Source organism: Littorina saxatilis, linkage group LG17, assembly GCF_037325665.1.
Source record: "Littorina saxatilis isolate snail1 linkage group LG17, US_GU_Lsax_2.0, whole genome shotgun sequence".
NCBI lineage: Eukaryota > Metazoa > Mollusca > Gastropoda > Littorinimorpha > Littorinidae > Littorina > Littorina saxatilis.
Window position 1 is genome coordinate 46,440,238 of NC_090261.1, and position 15,278 is coordinate 46,455,515.

A 15,278-nucleotide genomic window follows, 5' to 3' on the forward strand; every position below is an offset into this window, starting at 1 on the left:
TATAGGTAGTTATAGCCGACCCACCACCTTTGTACCTGCAGGTGTAATATTTCAGACAGACCGCACACCGCTGTAGTGCTCTGTACCGTTACCAACAGTAGAACCGGTAGCTCCCCCCCCCCCCAAACACCCCCATACGCACACCTCCCGCCTCCACCTCCTCATTACAACTCGTCTGTAGTACACGAAGCACCGTGTTTCACGGGGGAGGGGGGGCGGTTTTGTAGAGTATTTTGGTGTACGCTCGGGCACAGACTGGGTTAGACAGGCGTTCGTATACTGTGTGTCATGACTGCATGAATGTAAAACTATTCCGGCCTTTGTAATTGTTGTTGGTGCTGTGTAGTTGTATACATACATAGTTTGCTGGTGATTTTCTACCGTACCCTCGTGTTTTGTGTGTGTGGCAGTGTTGTTCTGCTGACACGGTTATGAAGTTCGGATAAGGTGGTGTCACATCATTTGGCACATTCAGAGTTTGGTATCGTGTGCTGCTTGGATGGTGGGCACTTACTTGCTGTGTTCTTGATTGCCGGATATTGAGTTTGTTCTTTCAATAACCGAGGGATAGTTACACTGAAAAAAAGTAACCAGAACGAAAAGCAACAAAGCTCCATTTCTGATAAAGACAGCTCGACAAGAAGTGACACTAAGAGGAACATTGCAGGTACCACCTTGTGATTGATATAAATCGGCCTGTATCGTATGACACTGACCGGCAATCAACCGAAGACGATCAGCATGAGAGATTTGTGAAGCAGTCGTCCACGTGTTCATTTCATTTTCGTGGAAACTTAAAACGAAGGATTACTCGAACTGAAACTTACCAGGATGACGGAGCCAATGAGAGCATCGCACGAGCTGAACGGAATAGACACGACGGATTCTACCAGGAAGGATAAGCAGACAGGTAACGGCCGTTTGTTGACTGATCAACGCGAAACTGAAATGTGTATGCACCTCTGGCTTCTGTCCACCTTCATTAGCTCCTTTTCAAAGGTCCGGTCGTGTATTGGCCCTTGAAATGAGTGGTCAGGCGTGCGCGCCAGGTAAATGCCGCCGCGGTCCTTCTTTGGCAGATACCGTAGAACACACGGTCTCGCCTATTAGTTCAATATCGCAGCTCAGCAAAGGCCGTTGTTTAGATAGTTACGGCATTATTTTGTCAAACAAGATCCCGCATGAACAATTTCAGACTTACCGCATCGCAAAATTACCACACATAGGACAAAAATAAAGTAACTTTTCTCAATACTTTCACGTTTTGGAATGTCTAAAGCGTTTGGTATCTGTTCGTCCTCTTCACACATACTTAGGCAGGCCTGAAAGTGGCGAGTATTGTACTCGCCATGGCGAGTAGAAACATGTAAATGGCGAGTAGAAACATGTAAATGGCGAATAGAAACATGTAAATGGCGAGTAGAAATGTAAATCTACTCGCCAAATGCGAGTAAAGTTGCTGAAACAAATGGTTGGTTTGGCGAGTAAAAATACAAAAATTTGCTCTCTGGCTAGTAAATTATGAGAAGTACTAGCCAAAGGCCAGTGCCCCATTTCGTGGGCTTTCAGCGCTGTTAGGACAATACAGAAGTAACTTTTCTCAATAATTCCATTTGTTGGAATGTCCAAAGCGTTTGGTATGTTTCTGTTCGTCCTCTTCACAAATACTTAGGACAATACAGAATTAACTTTTCTCAATTCTTTTATTTGTTGGAATGTCCAAAGCGTTTGGTATGTATCTGTTCGTCCTCTTCACAAATACTTAGGACAATACAGAATTAACTTTTCTCAATTCTTTTATTTGTTGGAATGTCCAAAGCGTTTGGTATGTTTCTGTTCGTCCTCTTCACAAATACTTAGGACAATACAGAATTAACTTTTCTCAATTCTTCCATTTGTTGGAATGTCCAAAGCGTTTTGTATGTTTCTGTTCGTCCTCTTCACACATACTTAGTACCGGCACGGTTGGCCTAGTGGTAAGGCGTCCGCCCCGTGATCGGGAGGTCGTGGGTTCGAACCTCGGCCGGGTCATACCTAAGACTTTAAAATTGGCAATCTAGTGGCTGCTCCGCCTGGCGTCTGGCATTATGGGGTTAGTGCTAGGACTGGTTGGTCCGGTGTCAGAATAATGTGACTTGGTGAGACATGAAGCCTGTGCTGCGACCTCTGTCTTGTGTGTGGCACACGTTAAATGTCAAAGCAGCACCGCCCTGATATGGCCCTTCGTGGTCGGCTGGGCGTTAAGCAAACAAACAAATAAACAAACACATACTTAGGACAATACAGAAGTAACTTTTCTTAATTCTTCCACTTGTTGAAATGTCCAAAGCGTTTGGTATCTGTTCGTCCTCGTCACAAATACATTCTAATTAGGTTTAATGTATCCGGCACATGTTGTGCGCCATTGCAGCTTTTAGCATTATCAACACTAGCAAGCGTTTTAATGCTGGTAATGTTTATCCAGCTGTTCCACTCTACCTGTTCAGCTGGTGACCAAACCTTGGTGGTAATATTGACTGCAAAACATGCAAGTATCGTGGTTGTTTTTTTGCTTCAGCGTTCTGTGGTGCGTGCCTATCGTTAGTGTGCGCATGTACACTTCTGCATTGTCAATATTGACAGTTTTGGATGAGGAGACGGTAAAATGCTTATTACAGATACGTACCTTCCTGTCAGAACGGCCATGCAGTATGCTACCACTGATCTGTCCTTGTGATACACACACACACACAAACACGCACGTACGCATGCACGCAAACACTCACACACACACTCACACACACACACACACTCACACACTCACACACACACCCACACACACACACACACACGAACGCACAACAGAACAGACACACGCGCACGCACGCATGCACACACGCATGCACACACACACACACCACCACCACCACAACCATACACCTACACACCTCCGCCACCACCACCATAGCCCGGGATGTACTTGGGTGCTGCACACTTGTGCACTCGTGTCCGCTCCAGCCGTGTGACAGCTATGCACCAGATCAATCATGTGTGTCTGCAGTAGGTAATCCATGAGAAGTTGCCAGCACTAAAAAAAACAAGAGTATTTTTTAAAGATACCTCCCTTCTCGTGTTAACGAACGCGTTAACCACCACAGATCTGTACAGGCCTTTTACATGGAATAAGAGCATTCTTCCACTTGGACACATACCAACGTTACAGTTTATCTGCTTACTGTGTAGTTAGTTGTGTTCGTGTGTGTGTGCTTTGTTAATGATTTGTTCCTGACTCCTATAGTAATTTGTTAAATGTATTGAGCATAAAATCTCCACTCCGCACTGAAAGCAAGTAGCCTGCTTGTTGATTGTGGAAGAATGATCTTCTCCCATGTACACGTGTGGACATCTGTGGTGGTTTACATCTGAGCTCTAACAGGAAGAAAGGTATATTTAACATTACTAGAGTCAGCGTGACCACACACACGCATAGACACACACACACACACACATGCGCACGCACACTCACACACACACATGCGCACGCACACACACACACACGCGCACACACGCGCGCGCATGTACACACTAACCGACCTTTTTTGCACGGCACTTCAGTACACACACACTAATCACCTTATGATGTCTTGTGTTTTGATTCGTCGTGCAGTACAGTTGATTAGGTTTGATGTTATCTAGGCCATAGACCAAATGGATAAATGGTCTATGTCTAGGCCAAGTGTTTAGACAGACGATGCACATGTTTTTATCGAAAGGGCATGTAAAAACTTCTCTCTTCCTATATCTCAGTTCCCTTTTCTATTCTTTCTTGTATCCGCCTTTGTCCGTGTTTAATCACTATCAAGCCTGTTATAACAGTGCTCAAAACACAGCGCTTCCTTATTGTATGACATTCCTACAGAGGAAATTATTTAATGTAAGGTTATTACTTGGGAAAATGTTGAAAGTGTTCTGGCGCCTGTTGTGTTGGTTCGTGCATGGAATTGTCAAGTATACGGCAGGAATCGAGCGTAGTTATAACAGTAACAATAAGGTTTCGCCAGGGTTAAGTTATGACAAAGGGAAAGTAAGGTTGGAAACAAGAGAACAAAAACAGACAGAAATTTCATCGTACGGAATGCAAGGTGAGCTGAAGCCAAATAGTTACCTATTGTTGTTTCTTCCACATGACATCACCTGCAGTGGGATGTCATTACCTGTGTGTCATCAAAGCGCTGCTGATCTTGTCGTTTACTGTAGATGATGATACCCCCCCCCCCCCCCCCCCCGCGGGTTAGGGGGAAGAATTTACCCGATGCTCCCCAGCATGTCGTAAGAAGCGACTAACGGATTCTGTTTCTCCTTTTACCCTTGTTAAGTGTTTCTTGTATAGAATATAGTCAATGTTTGTAAAGATTTTAGTCAAGCAGTATGTAAGAAATGTTAAGTCCTTTGTACTGAAAATTTGCATTCTCCCAGTAAGGTCATATATTGTACTACGTTGCAAGCCCCTGGAGCAATTTTTTATTAGTGCTTTTGTGAACAAGAAACAATTAACAAGTGGCTCTATCCCATCTCCCCCCCCCCCCCCCTTTCCCCGTCGCGCTATAACCTTCGTGGTTGAAAACGACGTTAAACACCAAATAAAGAAAGAAAGAAAGAAAGTAGATGATGATAATGATGATGGGCGATTTCCAACGGCCCCGTGGAAGGGACGTCACAGAGAAGGTTAAATATTCTGAGACTCATGCAGTGTGACGGCCAGCGTCACACGGGGCTATATACGGAGATTACAGTGTTAAAATTCGTTTGACCCCACTGTCAGTGTAAAAGTTATAAATGAGTCCGACCTTAGGTCTCGATTTTTTTCTTCCGCTTTTGCTGTCAAATGGAGAGTGATTAATTCCTGTTGTCAAACAACATGACTGAACAAAAAGACGGTATACGGAGTCAGCTTTACCAAACTGTGTTGCCTCCAGTCGACGTTGTGTTTTTCAAACCTGAAGCATAGACCTGTAATATAGGTCTAAATATAGGTCCCTGCCTGAAGCAAGTACTCCTTCTCCTTCCACCTGAGAGAAGTAGTCCTTGGCCTGAAGGCATATTAATATTCTTAGACCTCTAGGGACAGAGTTGCTGGCTAGGAGAGAGAGAGAGAGAGAGAGAGAGAGAGAGAGAGAGAGAGAGAGAGAGAGAGAGAGAGAGAGAGAGAGAGAGAGAGAGAGAGAGTTTTGGTAACTGACCAGGTCCAACACCTGATATTAATTTGTGACAAATGAAATATCCACCTTTCCAGCAACGAACTCGCTTTTGAAGCATTGTCTGTTGAGTAGTTATCTATTTAGCACATGCAGTTAAAACAGGCGTGTTGTCTTTGTAGGCAGCTGTGTATCCACAGACCGCTGCATGTCAGTCTAAAATTTCATGTCTGATCCACCTGTCGCAACAGAGTAATTAATCCACTGAGCGAACACCTTTGACATCACACACACTTGGAAATCGCTAGGCTGTATGCACCCAGAGAACGATCAAATACAAATCACTTTGGATGCTGAAGGGCAGTTTCAGCCGGTGGTGATTAGAATCAGACAAAGTTTTGGAATGTCTGTGTTGTGAACTAAAACATGGACAACGTGTTTGAATCTGTATCCTCGCAGTCTGGTAGGTAACGCACTCTAGCGATAACCTGTTTTGTATGAACATGTACTGTACAGTGGTGCCTGCCGCGGTGAAAGGACAGCCTTGCGTCCAGCCAAAGGTGTCCCTTCATAACAGGCGGTCTTTGGCGAAATGTAAAGTTAGATTAAGATAAAAAGACAAGGGGACAACAATTAGGAGGTGTTCTCTGATCGGTGAAGCCTTACATCACAGGCACTACTGTTTTACCAGCAGGGACTCTTGGGTGAAGTTCAGACGTTTTCTGACAAAGGTTTATCTGAGAACGATGTTTGTGTTTTACTTGTCTGTACTCAGACCCCAATGTTTTTCGTGCTTGGTGGTAACGACGACGAGTTGTATCTGATGTGGGGCTGGTTTCTTGTATTCCGACGACCGATCGTTCCGGGACAGAACCTGCACACAGCAACGATCTCTTATCATTTGAAATCTTTTTCAATGAACCTGTTGTTCCAATGCCAAGATGATACGGTGTTTTACAAATGGTCTCTGCCCTTGATCTTTCATACACAAAGGAACCTCTGATGCCTTCAAAGACAGCTCACCCTCCGACCGTTTTAATGACATCCCTTTTAAGACCCAAGCTTTCCAGTATGTATATCAGGGGCGGACGAGGGGGGGGGGGGTTCTCGGGTTTCCGGAACCCCCCCCCCCCCCCCCCCCCAGCCAAAAAATAAAAATATTTTTGTGGGTTTTTTTGGGTTGAGTTTCAATTTTGGGGGTCTTAATCAGTGACAAAATCTGCTGCCTGAAACTGGTAATGATCATCCTCAGATTGCACCATTTTGCATCCTTTTTTTCAAAATTTTCCAGGTGGGCATGCCCCCGGACCCCCCTAGCAAGCTAGACGCTTCGCGCCATCGGCTCGGCGCTTCGCGCCTTCACACCCATATCTTCACAATATGCTTTTGGAAACCCCCCCTATAAAATGAACTGATCCTCCCCTGTATATAGATAACTTCTATGAATGTACCTCCCGTTTAAGACTCCCTCCACTTTAAGATTCCCTCCACTTTAAGATCGGGTTACTTCAGATTGTTGAGAGTCTTAAAAGCGGGGTTGTACTTTATATTCGCAGTCTGAAACAAAGTTGACTGTGGTTGCAGACGACCTGCTGTCAATTGTGTGTGTGTGTGGGGGGGGGAGGTCACTGTGTATCCGCAGTCTGAAGCAAAGTGTTGTAATCTTGACTGTTGTTTGCAGACGGCCTGCTGTCTCAGGAGCGGGAAGACGTGGTGGAGAGAGTGGCCTACCTGGAAAAGAAGGTGACGCAACAGGAAGATGAGATCGTCTGCCTCAAGTCTGCCCTCGCTGACGTCATACGACGTCTGGCCGCTGTGGAGTCAGGTCAGTGATGTGATATCTTTGACTTCAGAGTTTAGTGATGATGAGGAGAGGGGCTCTCTGTTGTGGCTTTCTGCTAGTCTCAGAACTGTGTGTGTGTGTGTGTGTGTGTGTGTGTGTGTGTCTCTCTCTCCCTCTCTCTTTCGCTCTATCTCTCTCTCCCTCTCCCTCTCCCTCTCTTTCTCTCTCTCTCTCTCTCTCTCTTCTCGTGTGTCAGCAAGAGACCTACAATACTACATGTAACTCCATGAATTGGCTTGTTGGGACTGCTTTGTATGACAAAGTGACCAGTTTGTCTGTGATCCAAGATTTGTACTTCTTAAGGAATATAGCAGTTTGGAAAACGCCTAGATATCTAGCAATCACCAGCATATTCAACTCTTTCTGCCTTCAGCCTCCCAGACGCACAACAGCCTGCTGCCGTCCAAATCCAACTTCCGCGCCCCGGCAGCAAGGCGGTCATTCACGTCCCCTAGAGGGCACCACCTAAGTGCCCTGGACAATGTCAACATGGCTGGCTCCTCGCCCAGATCATCCGGCTATTCCCGGACACCTCGTTCAGCCACCAGCGGTCATTCTGCGTCTGGTGCCTCGAATCATGGCTCCTCTCGGGATCTGAAGAAGTGGGCTTCCTTGTCCAACTCGTCTGAAATGTCTAACTCGCAGCTGACGCCAAGCAAGTAGGTTTTGTTGGATGTTATTTGTTAGTTGTGATTGCTGTTTTTGTGTTGTTTGTGGTATTTGTCTTTTTTGTGTTTTGTTAGCGTGTGTGGATGTCTATGTGTGTGTGAGGGGGGAGGGGGGGGGGGAGTGTGTTTGGAAGTTATGGTATATGTAGGTACTGTGGGTTATGGGGTGGGGGGGTGGTAGTGGTATGTTATGCAGAGAGGGAGGGGGAGATTTTGAGAGCTGATGTTGTTTTGTGTTGTTTGCTGATTGTCCTTCACGGTGTCTATGTTTGTTATGATGTTGTACTTTGTTCTGTGTACTGGACAATTTTATTCAGGGGTGGAAGTGGACCGGGGGGGGGGTCTCAATTTTGTTGTTGTCGTTGTTGCATTCAGACTTGGATGATTATAATGTTTACTTACCTTAATCTTTGAAATGCATTTTTTTTTATTTGTCTTTTGGAATAGGGATTTGAGTTTTACTAACAATTTGAAAGGACATGTTTTGGTGTATCACTTTTTTAACGCTAATTCTTGTAACACATTTTTATTTTTAATTTTCAGATTTATTTTTAATTTTCAGATTTATTTCTTTAACTCTGTTTTGTTTTCAGGTTTGATTTTTTTGGCTGGTGTGGGAGCTCACCTAATCTGATAAAAACTGACACGGAAATGGCATTATCAGATCAAATTAAGGCTCATTACCAGGAAAGACTTCTAAGCTTGTCACAATAGTCAAGAGATTTGTGTTTAAACTTCTTTGACCTTTATCAAGTTCTTATTGCAGGTTGATAGGGTTAGAGAGGCTTTGCACATCTGGACATAATCATCTGACATTTAGGGATGTTTTTGTTTTTTGGTTGCGTTGTTTTGTTGTTATTACCTCACTTGTCTATCATAGCATCATCTATGAGTAGATAGCTGTGTTTATGCTAATTATCCAACCAGAGGCATAGTACAGTGTTCTAGATGATCGAACGTGTAGCAAAGACCTGTACGTGTATGTGTAGATATTGCGTCACATGCGACTCACTTTTTTTTCCAATATTCCAAATGCATACGTTGTTTTGCTCCAACCAAGACTGCAGATCTTGGCAAACGCTTGACATAAAAACTAGATTTGATGACGTTACCCGTACACGTTCCCGTACACGTCCTGAAAAGTGCTGATCTAGATCTTGCTAATGTGACAGGGGAGGCTACCGCTCCTTTCACAGCAGACTCTGCACCCGAGCTGTTGGCCTTTAAGTCAACACCGGTGGATTGTGGAATTCTGTTTGTGATGGGGTCTGGTGGTTTCCGATTGTCTGTATGTTCATGAAAACCTTCGGGTTTGCATAACAGTTTTTATAGGGCTAAGAAATTAGCCCTAACATTTTCAATCCTGTTTGATTGCACTTCGCCTCCCGAGGTGATCGTAGTGTTACGGCACTCGGTTACACTAATACCGTTCATTTTCAGTGTTGTGCCTCTCTTTGTGTGACTTCCAGGCTTGCTTCTCAGCACTCCAGTTTTATAATCAGTGTTTTCAGATTTCTCCTCATGCTAATTTTCTAATTGTTGCAGCAACTTTCAGCCAGTAGAGTTATTAGTGTTTGTTGTGATTGTTGAGTCTATGTTTAAAATTGGTTGTTGCAAAATGTGTTACAGTGCTTCTGGTTGGTTCACTGTCTTTCCAGCAAGTCTGACTCTCGGTCTTGAAGATCTATGCCTAAAGCTAATTAATGCAGTCTTGAAAAGCTTGACTCTGCTCAGAAGTTAACAAGCCTTGGAAGTCCAGAAAATAGATTTGTAGCAGTAAAAAATGTTGGCAAATTTTGATATTCACAGGATGTTGTTTTTTCCAAAAAAATTTGGCAAGTAATTAGGTTGTATTTATTCCTTCATATTTACCTATGAGCCCATAACAAACACACCAGGATGGTCACAGAAAGTGTGAAACATTGGAGACACTACTCTTGTAAATAATACTCCTATTGATAATAGATTTGTAAGAAGTTTTAGCTTTGAAAAGCATCTGTCAATGTTTCTAGTGACTTTGGAGAAGACTTCAGTTCAGGTGATTAGATCGATCTTGAGAGTAAGATTATGCTGCTGGAAAGAACAGTAACTTTCTTTATGCTTACAAACTTTCAGATTTTTTTAGTGCGTCCTTTGGATGGAAAAATTAGCCTTTTTTTTCTCTCTGTTTAGTTTACTTTTGTCTCTTGTTCATTAGTCTGTGAAAACTTCAGCTACAGTTGTCCCCCATCATTGCATTTCACCCCATTAATCACAGTTCTCTCCCTTACCTTAGAGAGGAGTAGATCTTTACTGTAGTGCTGAGTGTGTTGATGTGCTTGTGCAGATTTTGCGTTGATCGACACGGACGCCTGTTTAGGTGTGTGCTCTCTCTCCTCCTTCTTCCTTCCTTTGTAGCGGTGATGTTGATTTGCTTGATGCCCTACAATATTATGTTTTGAGTTAATTCATCAAGCATGCCCGTGTATGAAACCCTTTCGTTAGTTTGCTGAATAATTCATGCAGCAAAACTTGAATATTTGCTATTTTTGAGTTTTTAAATGATTGATAATTTTAGCAACCAGAAAAGCAGAGAAAAGAAGTTCAGTTTTAATGGTTGCATTGCCAGACACAAAACCCTGTTTTACTCAAGAACATGTGTTCAGTTTTAAATATTTAATCTTTGAAAATAAATCAATAAAGCGATGAATAAATGAATGAGTGAATGAATAATTAAATAAATGAGTGAATAGATAAATGAAATGAATGAATAAATGAGTAAGATATATTAACAATTGTAACATCACAGCAACCATGATTACTGCAGTAGCTGATTTTCTCAGGAAGTGGTTTACATTGGAGCAGACCAACAAGATGCTCAGTACAACAATACAGAGAAAATCAGAAAAGAAAAGAAGGAAATTGTAAGGAAAATCACATTACTTTTACTCTGTGAACTCGGCTACAGTGAGATGAAATACAGCTTCACTTAGATTATATATACATATATATATGCGAATGAATAATACATATATGGCCTTAAGTCTGAAATGGTGTCCACAGCTGAAATAGCTGTACAACCTTGTACAAACCTGATTTGTACATCAAAGAAAAATAAAATCCTTGTAAAGATTAATGAGACTTGTAAAAAAAAGTATGAAGTACACACCTAGAGAAACATTGTGTGCTCAGTTGTTGTTTTTAATGAAAATGTCGCCATTATCTGAAGTCAGCAGCACTACATTTTGGCCATTTTTTGTGACATGACCTTACAGCATATTGAAACATGGTCTACTCTGTCATATTTATGGGACAGAATGTCATGAATGACTTTTCACTGAGCCAGTAAAACTCAAATGTACCTTTGACAAAGCAAAGTTTTTGAATTTTGTCAGTGAGCCTGCAGAAAATGGGGAGACAAAATTTCACAGAAAGTTCATAACTATTTCCGTAAGACTTCATTTTTGTTCACTGATCAGCTCTAAATAATAATTAAAGATTGAAACCTGATATATTTTTGTAAAAAAGTATTTTACAGTATGTTTTGCAGAGGTATAAAACATAAAAAGGGTTGTTTGACTTGTTTTTGCATGTTCAAAAGTAGTTTGAAGTTTACGTGCAGATTTTCTTGTGAAAAAAGAGTTATGAACTTTCCAACCTTTTGCCTTATAAAAAGAGTAAATTGACTGGTTGGGGAACACCTAGCTTTGTAATGCATTTGGATCCACTAGCAGCAGTCACACTGAAAGTTTGCATCAAGTTCATTCATTGGTGTTTGAGTAATTGAGAAATAAAAAATTCTTGTGAGAAAGTTATGAACTTTCCTACTATCTCCACTGAGAGTGTTTTTTGTCCTTAAATGCTAGCCATGAAAGTTAAGTTTGTAGTGGAACAGCAATTTTGCATATAAAAGTACATTAGATTTAGATACTAAGCAATTTTTGTCACTAAAGTCAAGCAGTATGCTTTAGTTAGCCATTTTCTCTGTGTCTTGCGCACTATTTTTATGTGAGAGTTACTAACTCATGTCAAAACCCAAAATATATGTAAAATGACTATTTTCAGTTTCCAAATTACACTGTACCATGATTTTCATCACAAAAAGAATCTACTGGCTGCTGACTGTTTCTTTCTGAAGTACTTAGCCGTTTTGTCATGAAGTTCATAACTTCACATAACTCAAGCTCATTTTTCAAGGGCGTGTTTAAAATAATGCCTTGTTAATAGCAAAAGAGTACATTTGACTTTATCTGGACATTTTGTAAGAAGTTTTCTGAATATCAACCCTCAAAATTACATTTTGATAATTCCAGCATGAATCTGGGTTGACTGCACGGTGTACATAACTTCACATCAACTGACCCTCAGCCCCACGGTGTGAAGTTATGAACACATGCCATGAGTATGATTTATACACAATAATTAATTTACTACACTAAATCACTACCTCAAATGATGTGCTGCTCTTCTCCAGAGTAGGCTGTTACAGTTTGATGTCATTTTTATTTTAATTTACCAGCAGATTTTAGTACGTAGCTTTTCAGTTAAATAAATGATGTGAAGTTATGAACACACAGTCAGCTGACATAAACACTAACTAAATAATGATTTCGGTAACAGTTTTCATGACTGAGTTTGGTTAAGTAAATCATTAAGTTGTTTAGAATTATTTGCAAGAGACTTTAGTTAGTTATTTTAGTATAAATGTGTGATTGATGTGAAGTTATGAACTTTCACAAGTTTCAAACAATTTGTTTTATTTTGGCAATTAAAATCTGATTTTGTAATATAAGTGCAGCTTTAGCCTATACTATAACTCTGTGTTCTCAGTTTGTCATTGTTTTGCAAATATATTATACAGTAACTGTACTAGAGACCAACATAACAAAAATTCTTGTGAAGTTATGCGCACGCTCACATTTTATGATTTTTGTTATCGTTTGTTTTCACAAATGTTTTACTTTTATTACTTAGTTGTATGTTGATTACAAAGAGTAGCTGGAGAGAAAATAAGATGACATATGCACTTTCTTACTTTGGTTTGAATTAGCCATAGTTTGTGATGTCACGGTGTGAAGTTATGAACTCCTAGGACATTCTAAAAAAACTTTCAGTTTCTGCCAACTCTTTGAGTCAGACAAACATTTTGGTGTATTGAAATCCTTTTGATGGTACTTTTCAAGCACATTTTGCACAAAAACAGCAAAATTGTAGATTTAATGATAACTTATGCCAATATTTGCTGTGAAAAAATTGTGACAATATTAATTTCTATAAATAATACAGATAACCAAAAAATCTTCTCCACACTTCATCTTCAAAAATTACCTTCATGTTCCAGCTCACCTTTTTCAGATTAAAAAACAAAACAAATTGTTTCCTGCCTGTATAAATTAAATTTATTATACCAATAAAAGTAAATTATGTGAAGTTATGAACTTCCCATTAATGGAGTTCACATCTGCATCATGCGTGGCCAAAACAAGTTTAACTTGCTTGAAATGCAAAGTAATTTGCTGTAGCAATTTGCTCAGATGTCTAAAACAGACCCAATACATGTAGCAACAATGATTTAACAAGTCTAAATTTTGTGACGGTGTGAAGTTATGAACTCCTGCAAACTTTTAAACCTGAATCTGTGAAGTGATCAAACATGAGTTTTCTAAAATCATAGCTGTTCCTTGCGTATTTATGCTCTAAAATATATCTCTATTTTCAAAACAAAGAAAATGTTCATTTTTAAAATTGATTTTGTATGTCACAAAAATGGACACCTATTCTGACTTTGGGCCATATATGCAATATGATTTTATCCCACTTACGGAGCAGCAAACAAAAATTATTAAGCCCTTACTTTTGTCTTGTGGACATGAACAAAGAATTGGCCACTGTTAAAAGTGTTAGCTCAGATTTTTCTTGATGATGTTCAGTCAGATTCTGATAAGAGAGGATGAGAGCTAACAAGTCAGTGGACTTTTAGGGCAACAAGGCACATTAGGGCCACTAAGGGTTCCTTTTTCACCACCTAAAGGTAATTTCCTTATCAGTTAGCAAACCAGCACGGTTGGCCTAGTGGTAAGGCGTCCGCCCCATGAGCGGGAGGTCGTGGGTTCGAACCCCGGCCAGGTCATACCTAAGACTTTTAAATTGGCAATCTAGTGGCTGCTCCGCCTGGCGTCTGGCATTATGGGGTTAGTGCTAGGACTGGTTGGTCCGGTGTCAGAATAATGTGACTGGGTGAGACATGAAGCCTGTGCTGCAACTTCTGTCTTGTGTGTGGCGCACGTTATATGTCAAAGCAGCACCGCCCTAATATGGCCCTTCGTGGTCGGCTGGGCGTTAAGCAAACAAACAAACAAACAAAATCAGTTAGCAATCATGCGCACCTTGACATGTCTGTTGAGGTTTTCACACAAGATAAGAGCATCCTTCAACTTGGATGCGTTTCACCAATCAACAGCCTGGCTGAGACCTGTGCAGAGTGGGACTCTTTTATTGAATTAATTGTGCATGTGACACCTGTGTCAATCTGCTAAATTAATTCAGCAAACCAATCTCACTGTGCACAGCATGCAGCAACGAAATTGATTTTTGGTATATGTCTAAGTGAAAAAAATGCCCTTATTCCATGTGGAACCTGGACAATAGTGTGGCAAAAGACGTGATCATGTACTCGGAAGTGCCTTTAAATCCGTTGAGTCATGATCAACATTGTGCCTCTTCTTTCAGATAAAAACATCCGCGGAGGCACACACTCTTAAGATAATTTTTTTCAAGACACTTCAGAAATGCCTTCAGGACACTTTTGTTGTCAACATTTGGATAAGTTTGAAGTGCCGTTTTCGTAAATGGGATAAACAGAAACCTTCATTGTGTCTTCTTTGATACCCAGTTTATGCTCAGGTGGTTTTGTTTTTTTCAATGGTGAGCAGCTCGTTTTTGTTTGCTGTTTGATGTATTTATAAAAAAAAAAACGACTTTGCATAAACTTTGGTGTCAGGGAAGAGGCAGTGCAGTTACTTCAGTGCATGTTGTGATACAAAACGCACGTTGAATGCAGAGTATCTCAAACTATTGCTGCATGCAAGTATTGTATAACATGATCTGGGAGTGATATGCAAACAAATTCTTGCAACTAAAACTTCCTGATCCAAATAGAGGACATTATCCTTTTACAGCTTCAGCAACAATAGCGAGCATGAGCGGCTGCGTTTATCTTATAATAATATTTCAAAAAGCTCCGATATTTTCGCCGTAAATAGGAATTCCCTTGAGGTTCCACTTCTTTCCAGCGTGAGCTAGTAAAGAATGAAAAGAGCTTCGGTGGTTTCGCAATTCCCCACTCTTCCCCCAACCCACCACTCCACCCCTGACCAACCCTCTCCCCTGTACCCTAGCCATCCCGATTGCAAGGGAAGATAGGCAGAAATAACCCGCCTCCAAAATGTGCCGACTGGTCTTTGGAGAGTTTCCAAGAATACAAAAATCGATCTTGTTTCTGACCTTCAGTTACCCCTCCCCCTCTTCCTCCCGACCCATAGTACCATTTCCAGGAAATGGGTCTTAAAGTTGCTGTCCTTACCTGACAGATGCTCTGATATTTATGAAGAGAAT

At 41.2% G+C, this 15,278-nt stretch overlaps 1 protein-coding gene across 6 annotated transcripts in view; it reads left to right on the forward strand.

Moving 5' to 3' along the window:
- LOC138953448 (echinoderm microtubule-associated protein-like 2) overlaps window positions 1-15,278 on the forward strand; it is a 116,472-nt gene that overhangs the window by 43,790 nt on the left and 57,404 nt on the right. For 2 of the 6 annotated variants that reach the window (XM_070325261.1, XM_070325265.1), the window contains exons 1-3: window positions 262-910; window positions 6,856-6,999; window positions 7,391-7,676. In XM_070325261.1, the coding sequence (XP_070181362.1) occupies window positions 832-910; window positions 6,856-6,999; window positions 7,391-7,676 (509 nt within the window). In that variant the 5' untranslated portion in view covers window positions 262-831. Of the gene's footprint in view, window positions 1-261; window positions 911-6,855; window positions 7,000-7,390; window positions 7,677-10,011; window positions 10,045-15,278 lie in introns of those variants that run through there. The other 4 variants (XM_070325264.1, XM_070325263.1, XM_070325262.1 and 1 more) reach the window with 3 other exon arrangements.